This window comes from Pollachius pollachius (genome assembly GCF_949987615.1).
Source record: "Pollachius pollachius genome assembly, chromosome: 7".
Lineage (NCBI taxonomy): Eukaryota > Metazoa > Chordata > Actinopteri > Gadiformes > Gadidae > Pollachius > Pollachius pollachius.
Window position 1 is genome coordinate 25,648,623 of NC_136940.1, and position 19,232 is coordinate 25,667,854.

At 44.3% G+C, this 19,232-nt stretch overlaps 1 protein-coding gene across 1 annotated transcript; it reads left to right on the plus strand.

The window, feature by feature from the left end:
• Positions 1 to 5,225: 5,225 nt before the first annotated feature.
• Positions 5,226 to 13,784, plus strand: LOC307078328 (fibronectin type III domain-containing protein 7-like; the record flags this gene model as incomplete). Its single annotated transcript, XM_079740071.1, has 13 exons — positions 5,226 to 5,270; positions 5,462 to 5,477; positions 5,597 to 5,854; positions 6,123 to 6,380; positions 7,355 to 7,618; positions 8,110 to 8,373; positions 8,783 to 9,037; positions 9,472 to 9,729; positions 11,241 to 11,495; positions 12,349 to 12,603; positions 12,924 to 13,184; positions 13,453 to 13,482; positions 13,753 to 13,784. The coding sequence occupies 13 exons, from the start codon at positions 5,226 to 5,228 to the stop codon at positions 13,782 to 13,784; spliced, it is 2,451 nt and encodes an 816-aa protein (XP_079596197.1).
• Between the last annotated feature and the right edge of the window lie 5,448 nt (positions 13,785 to 19,232).

The window sequence follows — 19,232 nt, forward strand, 5'->3', positions numbered from 1 at the left end:
AATTATTTTGAACGTATAAAAATATAACGTTTCTCGTCAGCACGAGAGCCACGAGAAAGTACTAGAAAACCTACGCATATCACTGGCAGTGTGTGTGTGTGTGTGTGTGTGTGTGTGTGTGTGTGTGTGTGTGTGTGTGTGTGTGTGTGTGTGTGTGTGTGTGTGTGTGTGTGTGTTCAGGGCCGTAGCACCTAATTCTGGGCCCTGTATACAAGAGGGGCCCAGAATTCCTCCTACCAGCCCCTGGGCAGAATTGTTGAGGGGGGGGGGAGCAATTGTTGACGGGGGTGCGAGAACAATTGTTGACCGGGGGGTAGAGAACAAAGTCACTGAAGTCAGGTGTAATGGCGCGTTCACACCCCTGGGAATTAGGGGGAAAACTTTTTTGCGACGTCGGAAAATTCTCATGAACGACACCTAATGACGCTCTTGATTCTACTTCCGTTTGGCAATTGGGACCAGAATTTGATAACAGAGTTACCCAGTTGGTGATGTATGGTTTACCAGTGACGCGCATGAACACGGCTGAACATGAAATTGTTACCCAATATAAAATAATCAACCATCATATCACATAATTTACTATTGATTGACATTGTAACCATCTGTTGGCATAAACTTTGCTCAGTTTTAAACGTTGTGTACTGGTAAACCAGCTCTAGATAAGGGCAGCTTTCCATACAGTGGCAATACAATGTGCTTCTCATAAATTAAAGCAAAAGGATAATAGGTGATAGGCTACAAGGAAATAAAGGCGTTCGAACTTGAAACTGATCCTACTAAGTTCTGTTTAGTTCTGACTGGTTTTTATCAAATAAAAAAAACCTGCTGTGAAAAACTTTAAGATTTTCTGAAAGCAGTGCACATGAACGGTCGCTGTCGGGAACATGCATAAGCGTCAGCGTCATCACTGACGAGGTGTCTCGTTATTACCAGGGCCGAGAACACGCCTTAATCCCTGATGTGGCTATGCCCAGCACAGCTGACAGGTGTCTATCACTAAGAATGGATCTGTATCTGGACTCGTTATATTTATCAACGAAAAGTTGAATGATATATATTGCTATTCAACCACATGCTCCTGATCCACAAGCAGTTTTCACAATAAAAGCCCCTCTCGCGTGTTTTCGGATATTTAACTGCACTGTAAAAACGAAAACTTAAAATTGTTGGTCTCATTATGATTTCTGTGTAAAATGAATATAAAACATTAGGTATCCATGTCAACTGTGCAATGCAATTTAATCCAACCAACAATGTTGAGTTTTGGGTCAAGAGTTACTGTAGTATCTTTGTTAGCAAGACATACGGGTTTAAATCAGACTGTATGAGGCTGGGCCAACTACGGTGGACATGCGCATTTCGAAACTTTGGGAAAAAAAACGGGGTTTCCTAACAGAATCTTCAGGGGTTTCACCTACAATCCTGACCTGCACGTCGTGGGTCACACTCCATGTTGGATTAGCTTTCTCTGATGGTGAGTATTTCCTCAAATAAACTGTTTAAGTTAGTCTGTATTGTTGTTAATGTAATTGTTTTGGCTACGCGTGTAGTCACACGTTTATTTTGAGGCTTTGGAGATTGTTGTTAACGTTATATTAGCTAGGAAGCTAGCTAGCCAGCGTTAGCCCTCGGTCAAGGTTGCTAGGTCCGCGGTTTTACCGCCGAATTGGGCTATCTAATGTTGTCTATCAGTGTCACTACAAAGCAATATTTTATTTATGATAATATACTGTATCATATTTCATGAGGCCATTTTAGGACCTACGGTAAAAAGAAATACTTTTTAATGCTGGCACACTAAACATTTATGGTGTTACTTTATACATATTACTATACCCTTGCCAATGGTGGCAATGCTGTCGGACTTAGAAAGCAGTGTGGCTGCTAAGTTAACGTCATGTGGTCTGGCAGTGGCGTATTATGAGTTACGGTTTTGGAAGAAAATTGGGGCTAATGTTACTTTTGTGGCAGTTGGGCGGATTTTGTCACACAGACCTGGCAACCCTGCCCTGGGGACTCATCGACAGAAAGGTGCTCAGCAACGCGCAGTGTGCCTTTTTATGCATTTAGAATTGCACCAACGTGTCCACTCTGTTGCAGACTAACGTAAGTTAAATGTTGTCGCCTGTTAATGGTAAGTGATTGGCGATGTGAGCTTAGTGCCGGGCTGGGTGACGTTAGGCATCAGCCTCATGCCGGCTTTACATGCAGATGGTCGGTCAGTGTTTCCCACACATTGACGAGACTATGGCGCACCGCCATAGTTTAATTTCGGCCGCCATAGTTAAAAAAAGAAAAAGGAAAGACAAACTCAACATATGTGCAGTGTTTCCTATACATAGACCAATGTGTGGCGCAGCGCCACACAATCAACACCGAGCGCCGCTAATTGATTCTGCTTTTTTTTTTTAAAGCAATTTTGAAATATAAATATCGTTCCCTTCATTCATCTCCGCATAGCACTCTTTCTCCTGGTCGTTCTCGTTCACACACGCGCACAAGCGCGCATACATGCCAATGGTACGCAAGTACTTATTGGATCAACCCGTGTCAAGACCCGTGTAATAATTGCGATTAATGTGAAATGCGGTTATAGTTTATAAATGTATCGGTGTTAGACCCCCAGGCCGTTCTGCCGGCGATTTTAATTCGCTCTGCAGCAGAGGCTGGAGATCGGGAAGATCGGGAGGTCTCCCGGCGGGCCGGTCCACTTTGAAGTGTATTTTCAAAGTGGACCCCCTTGGATATCCGTGGCTCAGTCTCAAATTTTTGCTCTTAAAGGACAACACCACTTATGTTAAAATACAGTGTTGGTCACTTCTCTGACGAGTAGTTACTTTTTTTGGGTGGGGGGTTTCAGACATCTGATGTTGGAGTACACAGAAGGAACACATCCTGCAAGGTCTACCCCTGTTTCTTCTCGAGGATTCAGAGAAGCTCTTCAGGACATGCTTGGTGAGTACAGTCGGAGGCTCAACATTTTTAGATTTGTAGGAATGTGTTTTTTTCAGGAAACTGATCCAGATGACAGTCAGACAAGAGGACTCAAGATTGGTATCCTCACTGTCCTTGAAGACGATGGTGCCCCTGCCTTGCTGTCCAGAATATTGCTGTTGTGTTGGAAGAGGACATTGTCCTCACAGATCTGCCAGACCCCCCCACTGCGTTCACCTTGCTGTTTGGCCTGCTCTATGCCTTGAACATCAATTTCCCCAAAGAAAACAGGTACACCTTTTGAAGTGATCGAGACCATCTTTATGAAACTTTCCACCAACTGCACACAGTGTGTCAGGAGCCTCAAGACCAAGCTTTTACTGTAAGTCAGCTAAAACCGGACTCAAAAAGTCCTTACTATTTCTTAAAGCGATATTCAACATTTTTTTTCTTGTAATAAGCCTCTCAACCGAGATCCAGACAAGAGGATAGATGTATTTTTTTAGACTGTGTGCATTGACAAGAAACAGACTTGCAGAGATCACCCACCGCTAATTAGCTTAACTCCAATGACTGGTAATAAACGGGATTCACTCTGCTTAGTCATCAGATAAACTTTCCAACGGTGTAAACGGTCCTGTTTGCCTGAAGAAGACAACAATAAAATGTCTGTCCTTCTCCCCGTACATAGACATTTTATTTTGTTCACCTACTACTTCTTGTTGTTCTTGTGCTGTTGCTGCGCTTTACTTCCTGCACGTATTGGATTAAAAACTATCAAATCACTTGCTAATCTGACTAATAACATAACTGGGTAAATAAACATCATAACAAGCAAACCGGACCAACTTTCCAACGGTTTACACCGTTGGAAAGTTTATCTGATGACTAAGCCGAGTGAATCCCGTTTACTACCGTTCATTGGAGCTAAGCTAATTAGCGGTGGGTGATCTCTACACATCTTTTTCTTGTAAATTCACAAAGAAATGTTATCCTCTTGTCTGGATCGGGGTCGAGAGGCTAATAACCAAAAGGCTTTATGTTGCTTTTGGCTACATTCAGATGTGCATGGCAAACTTTTTTATTTTTTTTATGGGTGTTTTATTCAGTTGGATAATGCTGCCCATTTTACAATGTTAAATTGTATGCCTTTAACTGGCATTGTTTTTTTAATTTTTTTTTACATAAAACTGTGTTGTGAGCCGCACAGGTGCTTTTACAGGTTTTGCGTATTTTTATTTGACACGGCCACTTCAGATATGTCAGCAATGTTATTGCTGTTACAATTGTAATGCGCTGCACAATGACATGGTAAATATGTTTTGAATGTATTTGACCATATGTCAAACTTGTTGTGCACTTGGGTTTGCTGAATTAAGACAGCGATTCTCTGCTGCTGAAGTAGCTACATGTTGCTTGTTCTACTGCTGTCTGGCATTCAGAAATGTAAAATGGAAGTTTCCAATTATTACTTTTAATAAAGTATGAAGTAAACTTGTTTTGTATTCTTTTGAAATGCAATTTTAAATGTTATTAACTTTAATTTGAAATATTAAGCTAACAACCCTGACTTACTTTTTTGAGTTTTGTAAAATATAAAAATCTTTGTTGGTATAACTCTAACTTTTAAGTTTGTCTTAAGAAGAAAATGTAATTATACAAACAAAATATTAGTTGATGGAACTTTTTTAAAACTCAAGATCTTTTGTTGGGCTCAAAACTCAAATTGATTGCAGTAAGTTGCCTTGAAATTTTGAGTTTTCTCAACTTTTTATTTTTTACAGTGCTTACAAGCAGTTTTTACAATAGAAAGATGATATAATGAATAGGGTTAGTTTCTTGTTGACAGTGATGTCGAACTGAGCGCACTCGACACATACTGTATATATCTATATCTAGATAAAAATATCGATGTATATATGAATAGAGATCTATTTTCAATTGGACGAAAGTAAAGAAACACCTACAATACAATATAGGCCATGTCAAACACATATAACCAAATATGTACTTAATTGTTATTGCTACACACAAGTAACTGAAACATGGATGCATAATAAGAACACAAACGCCATTGGCCAGGTAGCTTGAAGTAGCTGGTATCTCTTTATGCCTCGATTGGATGCATCTCTAAAAGGGGAGGGGCTACCTGCAGGCAATGCAGTTATTTTAACCAACGCTGACTCAAATCTGCAGAAGAAAGAGGGAAACTGAACTAGTGTCTCAAGGTCTACTTTGGGAGAAAACAGCAATTCAATTTCATAGTTGGAGTAGGCTAAGTAGGCACCATGAAGTGGCTGTTCTTTTTTGCCTTTTTGGGAACGACTGCAGAGGTACAGTAATTAATTGAATTATGTAGCCTTCCAACATGTTAAAGAAAAATTACTGCTATTATTTTTATGATAATTCTTTATTATGATTATTATTGTAACTTTTATGGTCTAGAACCTTCCATTCACATGTTACAGCTTCATTCATATAGTTGTTAGTAGTCTATTAATAACCATTTCATTTTAATTTATAGATAGAAGCTGGAATAGGTACGTTGCCCATTCTTAATAAATTCCATGATTGCAATGTCAAAATAGTGCTCACAATGCAGATGTACATATTTCTTTAAGCTAGTGTACAGACCTTTAAACCACTCTCTCCCATCCAGGCATAACGGCGACAGTGTTCTCAGTGACGTCTAAGAACATGATTGTGAGATGGAGCCGGTTCCCTGACGCCACCTCGTACAAGGTCACTGTCTCCCCCTTCAGCACACCTGACGACCCCACTGCCTTCGCTCAGTTTGGCCCCAACACGGTGATGGGTTCTGTAGGGCCTCTCTCCACAAACGTCCACTATGGGGTGAAGGTAGAGGCCCTGGCGAACCAAGTCGTACTCAGCACCTCTTTCTTAGAGTCAAGGACAGGTGAGTAGGTCAATGAAGAGGCGCAATTAGCCAAACGTATTACACATGTTATGAATCAAAGAAGTAGAAGAAGAAATTTGTTTTTGCCCATTCCTCTGTTCAATCACAACCTCCATACCTTGTGAAAACAAGGGGTCAGGGCATCTCTCATCCCATCCAGAACTTAGTCGATTCAGTGAATTCGTTCTCCAGTAGGAATCCTCAATAGGCCACAATGCCATTCTGCTTCCTCCATGCGCCCTGATAACGTGTCGCCTCATCGCCACAGCTCCTCAGACGCCGGACATCGACAACGTGAAGGCGCAGGACAGCTCCACCCTTATTGTGGAGTTCACCCCCGTCAGCGGGGCCACCGGCTACCGGCTGCGTGTGGAGAACGCTCAGGGCTACTTCAGCGAGGAGTCCGTGGCCTCGTCCCCCGTCCAGATCGGCTCTCTGCAGCCCTACACCGCCTACTCTCTGAGCATCATGGCCATCAACAGTGCAGGACGCAGCCAGCCATCCTCCTCCGTGGAGGCGAGGACATGTGAGTCCTGTGGTGGATGTCTGATCCAACGGAGGAGAGCGATATTCTCCTCAAGGCTTCGTTGTTGAATCATTTTCATGGCGTTTTGGATTCACACCTTTACACCTTAACTCTTCCCTATATATAAAATATACTTGAAGCATATTTGTAGCCACCCCTGTTCTCAGTTTTACTACACATTCTTCATGACATATTTTCAAATGTATAGTTATATTTGACTATAGCTCAGACCTGTTTTTCATTGTTCTGCAGGGAAGAGAAGAAAAGCCTATGGGTGTTCCACTGTGTCTATCATATATCATCAGATCATATATCATATGATCATATATCTTCTTCCTGAATACGTTCTGGCCCTATTGTGATATGGAACAAGTGACTTGACCTCCCTCACTATGCCCACGGGCAGAACCTCGTGTCATTGCATGCTCAGGTCTCTGGAGTGGAAGGAGTGCCTAGAGGCGGCCTCTCCTGGGTCTGAATCTCTCCTGACCTTCATAACCCCCAAGCTCCCTCCGCCTCACTTCCTCTCTCACACACACACACACACACACACACACACACACACACACACACACACACAAAGACATGGCTTAAGCCTGAGAAGAGACAGGGGATCTGATGTCCCATCGGGGACACTAACATGCCACCAGCAGTTTCACTGTATTCTCTTCCTGTCCTGGTTTCTCTTCCTCTGTCAGCCACATCCTATTACCTTCTCAACCTTCTTTAGTGACCTTCCTGGAGCTTTCCCTTGAGGATAAATGACTACATTGTTCTTTATCTCGATATGTATAGACATTCAGACTAAAGGTATAGCTGAGTCACTACTATATCTTTGTAATTGACACTTATCAAAGCCAGTGCTGGTCTGATTTGAATTAACCAAGGCTTATTACCAAAGAGCAGACTGAATGTTCTTAACTACAATTACTATAATAAAATGTTATTATTTATTTCCCCTCTCTCTCTCTCAGTATTGCCTCCCCCCCAGGTGACCACCTCGTCCCCCACCAATGACAGCATCGTGGTCTCCTGGCTCCCCGTGGACGGCTCTGTCTCGTACAGCGTTACCTCGGTCCCGGCTGAAGCGTACCCCAACACGACGCTGTTGAGTCAAAGCATGATCACTGTGACCTTAACCGACCTGGAGGCCGGGACCCTCTACACCATCCAGGTCTACGCCTGGGACCAGGAGGGGCGGAAGGGAGAGGCCAGCCCGTACATCAATCAAACTACACGTAAGGACGAGGGCTAAGGAGAGGGACTAAGGGGAGTGTAAAGTGTTTGGCATCCAAGCTTGTGTGTGGAAAGATCATAGGTCATTAACAAAACAGGTGTGTTCATCAGGAGCTCAGTAGAGTGAGGGTGAGAAGGAGGGAGAGAGAGAGAGAGAGAGAGAGGGGGGATTTAGGTCGGTAAATACTTCTTATCGGCTTTCATTTGTTGTTTTCATTTAATTTGGATTCATTTGAATTACAATCAAAACCTTTTCAAAAGTGCTTATGTGATAATGCACACCTTACCTTTACACAAATCACACTGGTTAGAAGGCAAGAAAGAAAACAAACCAGAATAAGGCTTCGATGACAATTCTTATTTATCTTGCGAACAGAAGCCATATCCCTCTGGGTCATTCCTCTTGTTTGCTCATTGGATTGTGTGATGTTAACTAGCACACTGAAGTACAGAATGTTCCAGACGTTGTTCTTGTTGTCCCGGCCCTAAACAGGCCCTGCCGCCCCGGGCCCCTTCACCGTGACGGTGGAGCGTAGCCCTGGCCGGGCGTGGCTGAACGTCTCCTGGGAGCCGGTGTTCCAGGACTACGGAGCCGTTGAGTACACGGTGAACAGCAGCTTGGACCTCCAGTGTACCACCAGCCAGCTGCACTGTAGCTTAGAGCCGATAGGATGTGCGGAAACGCACGTCCTTCACATGGTCGCAGCGAACCAGGCCGGCCCCAGCGCCCCGACGGCTCCTGAGCTGTTTGTGACCTGTGAGTGACAGCGCCGCTTGACCAATCGGATGGCATATCACCATCTGGGTCCACTGAGCTCAGGAAGTAGAGCGGGTTGGCTTGTAACCAGAAGGTTGCTAGTTCAATCTCTGGCTCCTCCCAGCTGAGTGTCGAGGTGTCCCTGAGCAAGGCACTTAACCCTATCTTCTTAGGGTTGGAGGTCGCCCTGCGTGGTTGAATGAGTGTGGGAACTGTTGAAACTCGCTTTGGATAAAGGGTCTGCTAAATGCCCTAAAACTTTTTTGGTGGTTAGAAACAACCATAATCTGGGATCTGTTAATTTAAAGATAAAAACAACTATTTGATCGGTCAAATCCTAAATGATGTAAGTCGATTTATATCTAATTGATGATATATTAACTCCTTCGTTGTGGTTGTGCGGCCCCAGTTCCTTGCCCTCCACAGTCCGTGGAGGTGGAAGAGAGCGACCCGGGGAACTGCAGCTTCTCCTGGGACTCCGTGGGACTCGCCGACGGCTACCAGGGCTTCATCAAGTGGAACAACGGCGTCGAGGAGGTCTGCAACACCACGGGCAACAGCTGCCACTTCCACTGCCCCTGTGGCTTCACCTTCCTGACGTCAGTGTTTGCTTACAACCTGGCTGGTGACAGCGACCCCGGCCCCGTCTTAAACTACACCACCGGTAGGTCCCTGCGCCGGTTCCCCTTTGCTTACCCGTCAAGCCGTGTTGTTGTTGTTGTCGTTGTTGGATTTTTGCGTTCGCACAATGGTCAAGAGCATCACTTTTGTGGCGGAGCCAGGATAAAACAATTTCTTGTTATAATTCCAAATCCCCTCATTCTGCATCTTCACTGGTCCTGGTCCTGGTCTGGGGGGTCTGGGTCCACGTCTTGGGGGTCTGGGTTAGGGTTAGGGTTAGAGTCCGGGGGTGGGGGCTGGGTCTGGTTCTGGGGGGCAGCCCTTTTCGGCCTGACACACAACGTGGTCCCGCCCCCCTGGAGGGTCCCCGTAGCCCCAACACGCAGGGGGGCCTCGTGACACGCTCATGTACGGTTCAGATCAGTAACACACCGCCCTGACGTTCACACTCAACACGTCTCTCCGGGCCCGCCACAGTGCCCTGCTGTCCCGACCATGTCACCATCACCGCGGCGACCACCGACACCTTCGAGATCACCTGGGCGGAGTCGCGGGGGGCCGATGTGTACGAGACGCGTGCGGTGGACGGCGGCGTGGCGCTGGTCTGCAACGACAGCGCCCCCGTGTGCGTGCTGTCGGACCTGCGCTGCGACCGCCCCTATGCCGTGACGGTCAGCCCCTGCAGCGAGGCCCGCGGCTGCAACCGCGCCTGTCCGCCCCACCCCAAGGACACACGTATGGACACACACGACCACACACACGCATATACATAACCACACACACACGACCACACACGCATATACATAACCACACACACGACCACACACGCATATACATAACCACACACACACGACCACACACGCATATACATAACCACACACACGACCACACACGCATATACATAACCACACACACACGACCACACACGCATATACATAACCACACACACACGACCACACACACACACACAACCACACACACATATACATAACCACACACAACCACACACACACGACCACACATGCATATACATAACCACACACACACGACCACACACGCATATACATAACCACACACACGACCACACACACAACCACACACACATACATAACCACACACAACCACACACGCATATACATAACCACACACAACCACACACGCATATACATAACCACACACACGACCACACACGCATATACATAACCACACACACACGACCACACGCATATACATAACCACACACACGACCACACACGCATATACATAACAACACACAGACGACCACACACGCATATACATAACCACACACACGACCACACACACATATACATAACCACACACACACATGACCACACACGCATATACATAACCACACACACGACCACACACACATATACATAACCACACACACGCATATACATAACCACACACACACGACCACACACACACACACAACCACACACGCATATACATAACCACACACACATGACCACACACACACACACAACCACACACAACCACACACACATATACATAACCACAGACACATACATAACCACACACACATATGACCACACACACATAACCACACACACACATAACCACACACACACATAACCACACACACACATATACATAACCATAGACACAAATATAACCACACACACAAAAGTATACATAATCACACAAATATATACACAACCAGACACACACACATAACCACACACACACACATATACATAACCACAGACACACACACACACATTACCACAGACACACACAACCACATGCCCACACACAACACTTATGCATACACATATAAGTATAAATACACACATGCCCATAAACACACTTTCATTCACATACTCACCTCCTCACGTACACACACACACACACACACACACACACACACACACACAGACATAACCACACTCACACATATATCACTGCACACACATAACCACAGACATACATACATATAACCACAGACACACACACACACACACACACACAAAGACAAACCACATAACCATACACACACACACACACACACATCTAATTCCCTTGAATCACCATGGCAGGCCAACAACCTACCAACTGCAGTGTTGCCAGATTGGGCAGGATATACATTGATTCAGGGTGTCCCAATCTGGCCACCCTGCCCCCCCCGTCCCCAGCTGAGTGCCCCTCCCGTCCCCAGCTGAGTGCCCCTCCCGTCCCCAGCTGAGTGCCCCTCCCGTCCCCAGCTCCCTGTATGCCCACGGACCTGTCGCTGGCCCAGGGCAATGGCAGCAGCGTGACGGTGAGCTGGGCGGCGGAGAACCGCGCCGCCAACTACACGGTGAGCGCCGCGGGGCCGCGCGGCGCGCACACCTGCTGGTCCGACGCCCACAGCTGCGTGGTCGACGCCCTGACCTGTGGCTCCTTCTACAACTTCATCGCCGTGGCGCACAGCGCGGCGGGCCAGAGTTTACCCAGCTACACTGTTCCCTTGGAAACAGGTGAGACAGGTCCGGCGTTCAGAGGGCTCTGACCTGACGGACGATGACGGACGATGACGGTGTCTTTGTTCCAATGAGCTTCAATAGAAAGGAATACAAATTCTGTAGTACAGTGTGGAGAGTAGTATAAATATTAATACACTAAAGGTAAGGTATGTACAGTGTGGAGAGTAGTATAAATATTAATACACTAAAGGTAAGGTATGTACAGTGTGGAGAGTAGTATAAATATTAATACACTAAAGGTGTATGCACAGTGTGGAGAGTAGTATAAATACACTAAAGATTAGGTACTTACAGTATGGAGAGTAGTATAAATATTAATACACTAAAGGTAAGGTATGTACACAGTATGGAGAGTAGTAAAAATACACTAAAGATTAGGTTTGTACAGTGTGGAGAATAGTATAAATATTAATTCACTAAAGGTAAGGTATGTACAGTGCGGAGAGTAGTATAAGTACACTAAAGGTTAGGTGCTTACAGTATGGAGAGTAGTATAAATACACTAAAGGTTAGGTGCTTACAGTATGGAGAGTAGTATAAATACACTAAAGGTTAGGTGCTTACAGTATGAAGAGTAGTATAAATATGAATACACTCAAGGTGTGTTATTTACAGTATGGATAGAAGTAGAAATATTCATAGAATAAAGGTGAGGTACTTACAGTACGGAGAGTAGTATAAATATGAAAACACTTAAGTTGCGGTACCTACGGTGTGAAGGGTGGTATAAATACGAAGCGGGGGCTATGCAGAGTCAAGGCGCACTGTGCACAGGTGAGTCCTGAGTCTCTCGCGGGGGCTGGCGAGCGGCTCTGCGGCCCTGACTCCGCCCACCTGTCCTCCCCAGCGCCGTGTTGCCCCGCCTCCCTGGAAGTGGACCAGGTGACCCCGGCCATGTCCAACGTCTCGTGGTCCCACGCCAGAGGGGCGGACTCCTTCATCACCACGCTGACGTCGCCGCGGGGCCACGCCCGCTGCCACACCCAGGACCCCCACTGCCTCATGGGATGCATCACCTGCGGCACCAACTACACCGTCACCATGGAGACCTACAGCCGCTCCGGGCACGTGGCCAACTGCTCCTACCAGGGCTTCTCCTCCAGTGAGTGGGAACACCGCGCGTCTTACCGGAGCTGGTCTTACTGGAACTGTGATTAGGGAAAATATCAAAAACATGAATTCATTTCCGCAGGGAATCTTCTTTAGGAAATTATACAAAATTGTAATGATGTGGACGATAGTTGTGTCACACCATATGTCACACCATGTCACACCGCTATATGTCACACCAAATGAAAAGATAAGGGCACTAATAGTCACAATTGTGTAAGAGTTCTGTTAAAATCCTGCCTTTTTATAAAACAAAAGCATTTTTGCGCATGCCTTTTCCTCTCCCCCCCCCCCCCCCCCGATCTGTGTTAGGTGCCTGCTGTCCGTCAGGCATCAAGCTGTACCGGACGGCCGGGAACGGCCTGCGCGTTTACTGGCGCCCGAGCAGCGGCGGCGGCCACAACTACACGGTAGAGATGACCGGCAGCACCAACTACACCTGCAGCCCTGCGCCGGGCCAGTCCAGCTGTGAGCTGGAGGACGTCCAGTGTGGGAGCGTCTATGTGCTGCTGGTGGCCCCGCTGACCGCAGACGGCACCAGGGCGGAATTCTGCCACCAGAGGCTGTACTTAGGTACTGCAGGCGATGCCTTTGGACATTCTTCAATTTTCTTCATAAAATGAATATTTTGCAAAGTATTAAACAATCTTTCATGGGATGTGCGTGCGTGCGTGTGTGTGTGTGTGTGCGTGTGTGTGTGTGTGCGTGTGTGTGTGTGTGTGTTTTACATGGTCAAATGCCACAGAGATTCCAGTTCAATTAATCAATACATTCAACACTGAAATCATCTTTATAAATCAATGTTTTATTCACTCTTCATCATTGTGCTTTTGGTTTTCAGTCACTTGTTCAGGCAACAATCTAGGCATGGGTAAGTAAATCTCTTTATTCTAGCAGTACTATCAGTTGATAAATACATGTATTAGTCATGTTCAATGGACACATACAAGCTAATTTATTAAATGTAATAGCAGTTATGAGCAGCTGCAATCAACAGAAAAAACCTTGTTTGGTACCATTTTAGATGAATGGCTTTTAATTTGATTCACTGAACCTTTATATTTTTCATGGATGCTACATTAGAGATAATTTGACCACAATTTAAATTTCCTATGAATTGCAATCATGTGTTTTCTTTCAGTAATATACAGAGGAAAACAATTTGTGGAATAGCACACACGGTAAGTGTCAATAAAACAGATACTTATCAGTGATTGATAAATTGCCTGTGTTGCCTGTGGCTATCTCCCCCTTGCACCAAAATTATTAAGAACATTGCCCTACACCCTAGGCATTTGAATGGTAAATGCCCACATTCACATTTTATATATATATCATTGTTGACACAATGTTCTGAGGGCACTGCTCGTTGATTAACCACCCAATGCTGGTTTTGTTGTTTTGTGTTGTGACTACAGGTTCTGAGTGGTTCCGGTCGGTTCCGTTAGCAACTTACCTCCTTCTCAGTTTATCCTCCCTCATCATGGACACCAATAAGGGAAACTTTTTACAATGGTGTAACTAACTTAAATAATAAAAATAGTAAACATAAGCATTGTCACATAAGAGAGGTGACATACTCAAAACCAACTCTTAATTGGAAGCCATTTATACTAGAATTTGATATTATGTGGCCAAAAAAAAAGCAAAGCCAAGCTTGTGAAAGGGAACAAAAAATATTTGTATTAAATAAAGATGCAAAAGGTGGGTTTGAACCTACCTGGCCTGACTTAAATAAAACATTTTGCCCTTCTCTGTGATTGGTAATTAATCCAATAAAAAACGTGTCCTTACCAAAGAGCTCCTATGCAAAGTATTTAGCTTCTTTAGAACACAACTCCAATACTGACTGACTTGCTTAAATACCTAGAGGCAATATGTCATTAATGATCTCGTCTGTGTGCTCAATAGTCCGCAAGATGTATGAACTAGTTTGGACTGTATCAGATTTGTACAATCGGATCTATGTCTCAATTAATAAAAAGATTGAAGCAAGGTTTTTCCAATGACTCCACGCACACACACACAGACACACACACACACACACACACACACACACATTTGTATGATGGAGAGATAAGCCTACTGGAAACCCAACTTGGGATGTCACAGTGAAGGGCAGTCATGTGCACAGACATGTCTTACTTCATTGTAAGCCGTTCCATCTCGAAAAAACAATTACAACATGTTCCATTGAATTCCCGTGGACATTAAATACATAGACTAGAGAGACAAATGGCATTGCATGATGAATCTGTGACCATCAGGATTGTTGGAGTAACGTCAGGTTACTAATATAATACGTGTTACCATCAAAGTCTTAAAAATGAATTAACGAGATAACCGGCCCCTTTTTCTGTTTTTCCAATGAACGCTGAAAATCAAGGGTAACAAAAGACGTGAAAAGACGGCAATTTCTTCTGTTTGTGTCGTTTTTTGCTTTTATTAATCCCAAAAGTCAGACAACATGCCCATGGGCCGTTAACTACTGGTACCATTTATGTTGCTGAGTAGCCTACAATATTCATGACCATACTATTAAGCTGTTGAGCAAACGGAACAGTACTAGTATGCTTATCAATTTGGCTCATTATTCACTGTAGGCCACCAAGAAACAGAAAACTATTCTTCGTTTTGGCTGAACAATTTGTTATCTAGTTAGTGTTTAATTAGGCCTATGTTGGATCCATTTTACTTTATTTAGTTACTCATTTAAATGCACGAAAAATGCCTCCATCTGGTGTTGACCAATAGTAGTGACGAAGAGCCTTATAATCAGGTCAGTAATTGAACGAGAGCCCAGTCTTTTACTTCTCCCGACAAAGTTCGATACATTTGAGTGTAGGACGCCACTTTTCGATATCACAACCAACGTTCTAGTGATATTACTTGGTTTATTTGTACTTTTCAGTTGACTCAATATATTTTGACGCATGTTAGAGCTTGAGATAAGTGTGGACTAGCGCATGGTAAGTACACAACAACACATAAATTGCTAAATTGCCTGTTTCTCCATGGTTCCTGGCACCACAATAACTGATAACGTTGCTCTACGCACCCTATGCATTTGAAGTGACCACATTTACATTACATGTTGACGTAATGTTCTGAACAGCAGTTACATATCAACTCAACCTTTTGTTTTGTTTTGTTTGAGGAAAACAAGTTCTGGGAGGTTCCTGTTGGTTCCAGCAACTTGCAACTTAACTCCATCTCCATTCAAACTCCCGCTGTTATCATGGGGATACCCATCGGGACACTACTTTCAATAATGTAACTCTAGAAGAAACTAAAACAATAAAAAAATAGAATATACAATGGCGGTCACATGAGATTAATGACATCAAAAAACCAAGTCAGATCGTAAATACCTTACAATAATATGATATTAAAATTGAGTTTACAAAAAGACATGATAAAACATGAATTTAATCATTTTTTTGGAGCTCTTACATATGCCAGAGAAAAGTCGAGCTTGTGAAAAGGACAATGTGTTCATACTAGATTTCCTGAACAAGATTATTCTACAAATCGATCTAAATCATGTATATATGTAGCAGGCCCGTTTCTAGCAATGGCAACCTAAGCGTGGTTGGGGATCTCGGTGCCTGGAAACCCCACTGATATGAAGAGTTATCCCGGGCCCCGGCACAATCAATAGCGTCAGATATCCGTAAAGACCGAATTCAGAAAACGTATACACTAGAGGGCGCCGTTTACAATTGTGTAACACAGCAATGTGCCTATTCTTTTTTTATTTGGGTAGTTCACAGTAGAGAGTAATACATTTTCTTCTTTGCAACCACAAGGACATGGTCGAGTATCACCGAGAAAACACTGCGTGTTTGCGAGTGGAGGCTCACTTAACCCTGTGTGTGTGTGTGTGTGTGTGTGTGTGTGTGTGTGTGTGTGTGTGTGTGTGTGTGTGTGTGTGTGTGTGTGTGTGTGTGTGTGCGTGCGTGCGCGCGTGTGCGCGCGTGTGTGTGGTCGTGGTCGGTGTATGACTGCAATGGGCTGGCCTCCCGTTCATCTATGTAAATATTGAGCTGTCAGCACAAAACCTTTCCCAGACGTCAGGGTATGCTAAATGCTAATCCTGGTTAGAGCCCCCCCAACCCAATCTCCATAAAATAAATAAAAATAAACTGGACCATATGCAGCTTCGTTTATGAGTGTGTTAAAGTACTGCAACACTACATGGTACAATAGTTTGTCTGCTTTAAAGTCAAAACTGCTCCACCAATTGAAATTCTGCTCAAACATAGTAGATCAACCACTCCAGAAACTGAATGAATCAGCCTAACATGCAAACACACTGAGGTTGGTTAACAACATTTCCTGAGACCCACCCGAAAGAGGCCCTTAATCCCAGATCAAATTCAGGCTAAGGGGCCTTAAATGTTGTCTTTTGGTGTTGTAATGTTATGTTGAACGTACGTATTTTAATTTTATTTGTGGGTCCTGTCGTGAGGTCCTGCTTTTGACGTTCCTGTCCTGATGTCTCGTCTGTGATGTTTGCAAATGGAGCTGCCCGGATTCAAGACACATTCAGACGTGCTCTGACGGTAAAGTATTACCGTATCGTATGGTGTCGTAAAACTGGGTAACCATACCTACCAAAACCAAATCCAACCCTTTCCAGGGTTGCCCTACTTAATAAGAAAACAAAACAAAAACCAAACCTCATTGTCTCATCGCCCGCAGAGTGGGCTGGTGGGGGCATGGTGACGCTTCCTACGCATCCATAATGATAAGAATAAAAGATCGTTTTTTTACAGCGCTTTTCTTAGTACTCAAAGACTCTTATAATACATACAGTCCAGACACTCAAACAAAAGGCCAATAAACAAGACACTAGACAACACATTAAGAGAGAGAGAGAGGGTGGAAGATGGCGGAGGATGATTTGTCAGACGTTGTAGGTGGTCCTGAAGAGATGGGATTTAAGTTGACTTTTGAACGAAAGGAGTGTATCAGAGCTTCGGATGGCCAGAGGGGAGGGAGCTCCAGAGGGTAGGGGCGGCGAGGGCGAAGGCTCTGTCCCCCAGGGTACGCTACGTGGTCCTGGGGATGAGGGGGACAAGGTTGATTCCGATGCTTCAATTTAAAAACCATGGCATGGATCAAGACTGGAAGAAAGTGAACAAGCGAGGCCCTTTAGATAACACAATAGGCCTACTCAGTTACCAAAACACCTCAAATTGCAGACAGTTGCTGTTGTACAAAAAGGCTTAGTGCAATTATCAGTATCGCCACACCTTCGCCAGTATTGTACGCCAACTAGTGGGCCATAGACAGTTGCTGTTGCAACTATTTAGGATGGCCTACAGTATCATGGCTTCATGGTGCACCACCAGCATGCCAAGGCTTTATAATTTAATCCAGGTAATTATACGATCACTGGGTGATACGGAGAAGGCATATATTTTTGTCACCCATTATTTGTTTTGTGCATTTTTGTTCTCCATTCCGGCTTACAAGGTGGTGTCCAGTGTGGTCACATCCTTTTGTAACCTTAAACAACAAAAAGCCAGTTATTTAATCCCTTGGGTTATGGTTACTGTATTTTATATATTTGTTTGACATCAAGTTTGAATTTATTTACGTTTTCTTAAGTTGAAGTATTCATTTATTTGTGGAAAAAGTTTCGGCCTGTATATGTTCCTCTGCTCTTATAATCCCTGGCTGAAAGAATATATAATTTTGCTTGTTATATATTTATATCTATACATTTGTTCCATTTTGACCGTAAAAAGTCTCATCATGGATTCTTCTGACTCTGCTCTTCTTTCAAATCTCATTGTTTTGAATGTCAAATATTTGAGGGGAAAGCATGAGTCATTCCTGTAATTACACTTTGTCACTGTTAATACACACACTTTATGACTCTGACTCAGTCTTAAGTTACTTGGGAGTTCAATGCTGTGTGTCGCATCATGATGAATCACTGTGACCTGTACCTGTAGCTATGGCAACACAGTAACACAGGTGCCGGGAAACACATTGAAAAGTCAAGGAGTTCTCATCCTTGTTCTTAATTCATCGTGCTCAAAAGTTGCTCCATTGTTTAAGCAGAGCACCTCAGGTTCCCTGGCACTGTTTGTTGGACGGATCCATTTTCATGTTGACTTCCTTCTTCCCAATATACGTTGTTCAGCCAAGAGTACCGTTGTATCGTCATGTGATAAAGGATCCCTTTAAATCAAGAATATAGCCATCATTATAAAACAGTTCTGTGATTACATTTTAAAATCGGTGTGTTACATTAAAAAAAACATGACCGTTGTCGATTCAACACCAAGACCGTGACTCAACAATGTTGAAACTAATTTGGGGGGGTGCAGGGGCAGGCTGTAACCGCATACAGTAGCAGCACTTTCTAACAGGACAAAGGTTTGTATGCATGCCTTGTTGGGCTGGAGTCACGTATTCCCAAGAAGCTGCTTTGCTTTCAGCGGCACCTGCGCCCCTCCCAAGCTTTATCTCCCTGGATCGGGTCACTCTCTCCTCTGTTCCCATGTATTGTTACAGCGATTGGGAAAAAACTGAGTTACAAGCATCGGAACAGGACACAGCAGTTCAAATTCATATCAATACCCTCTCTCGGTTTCGTAACCCCTT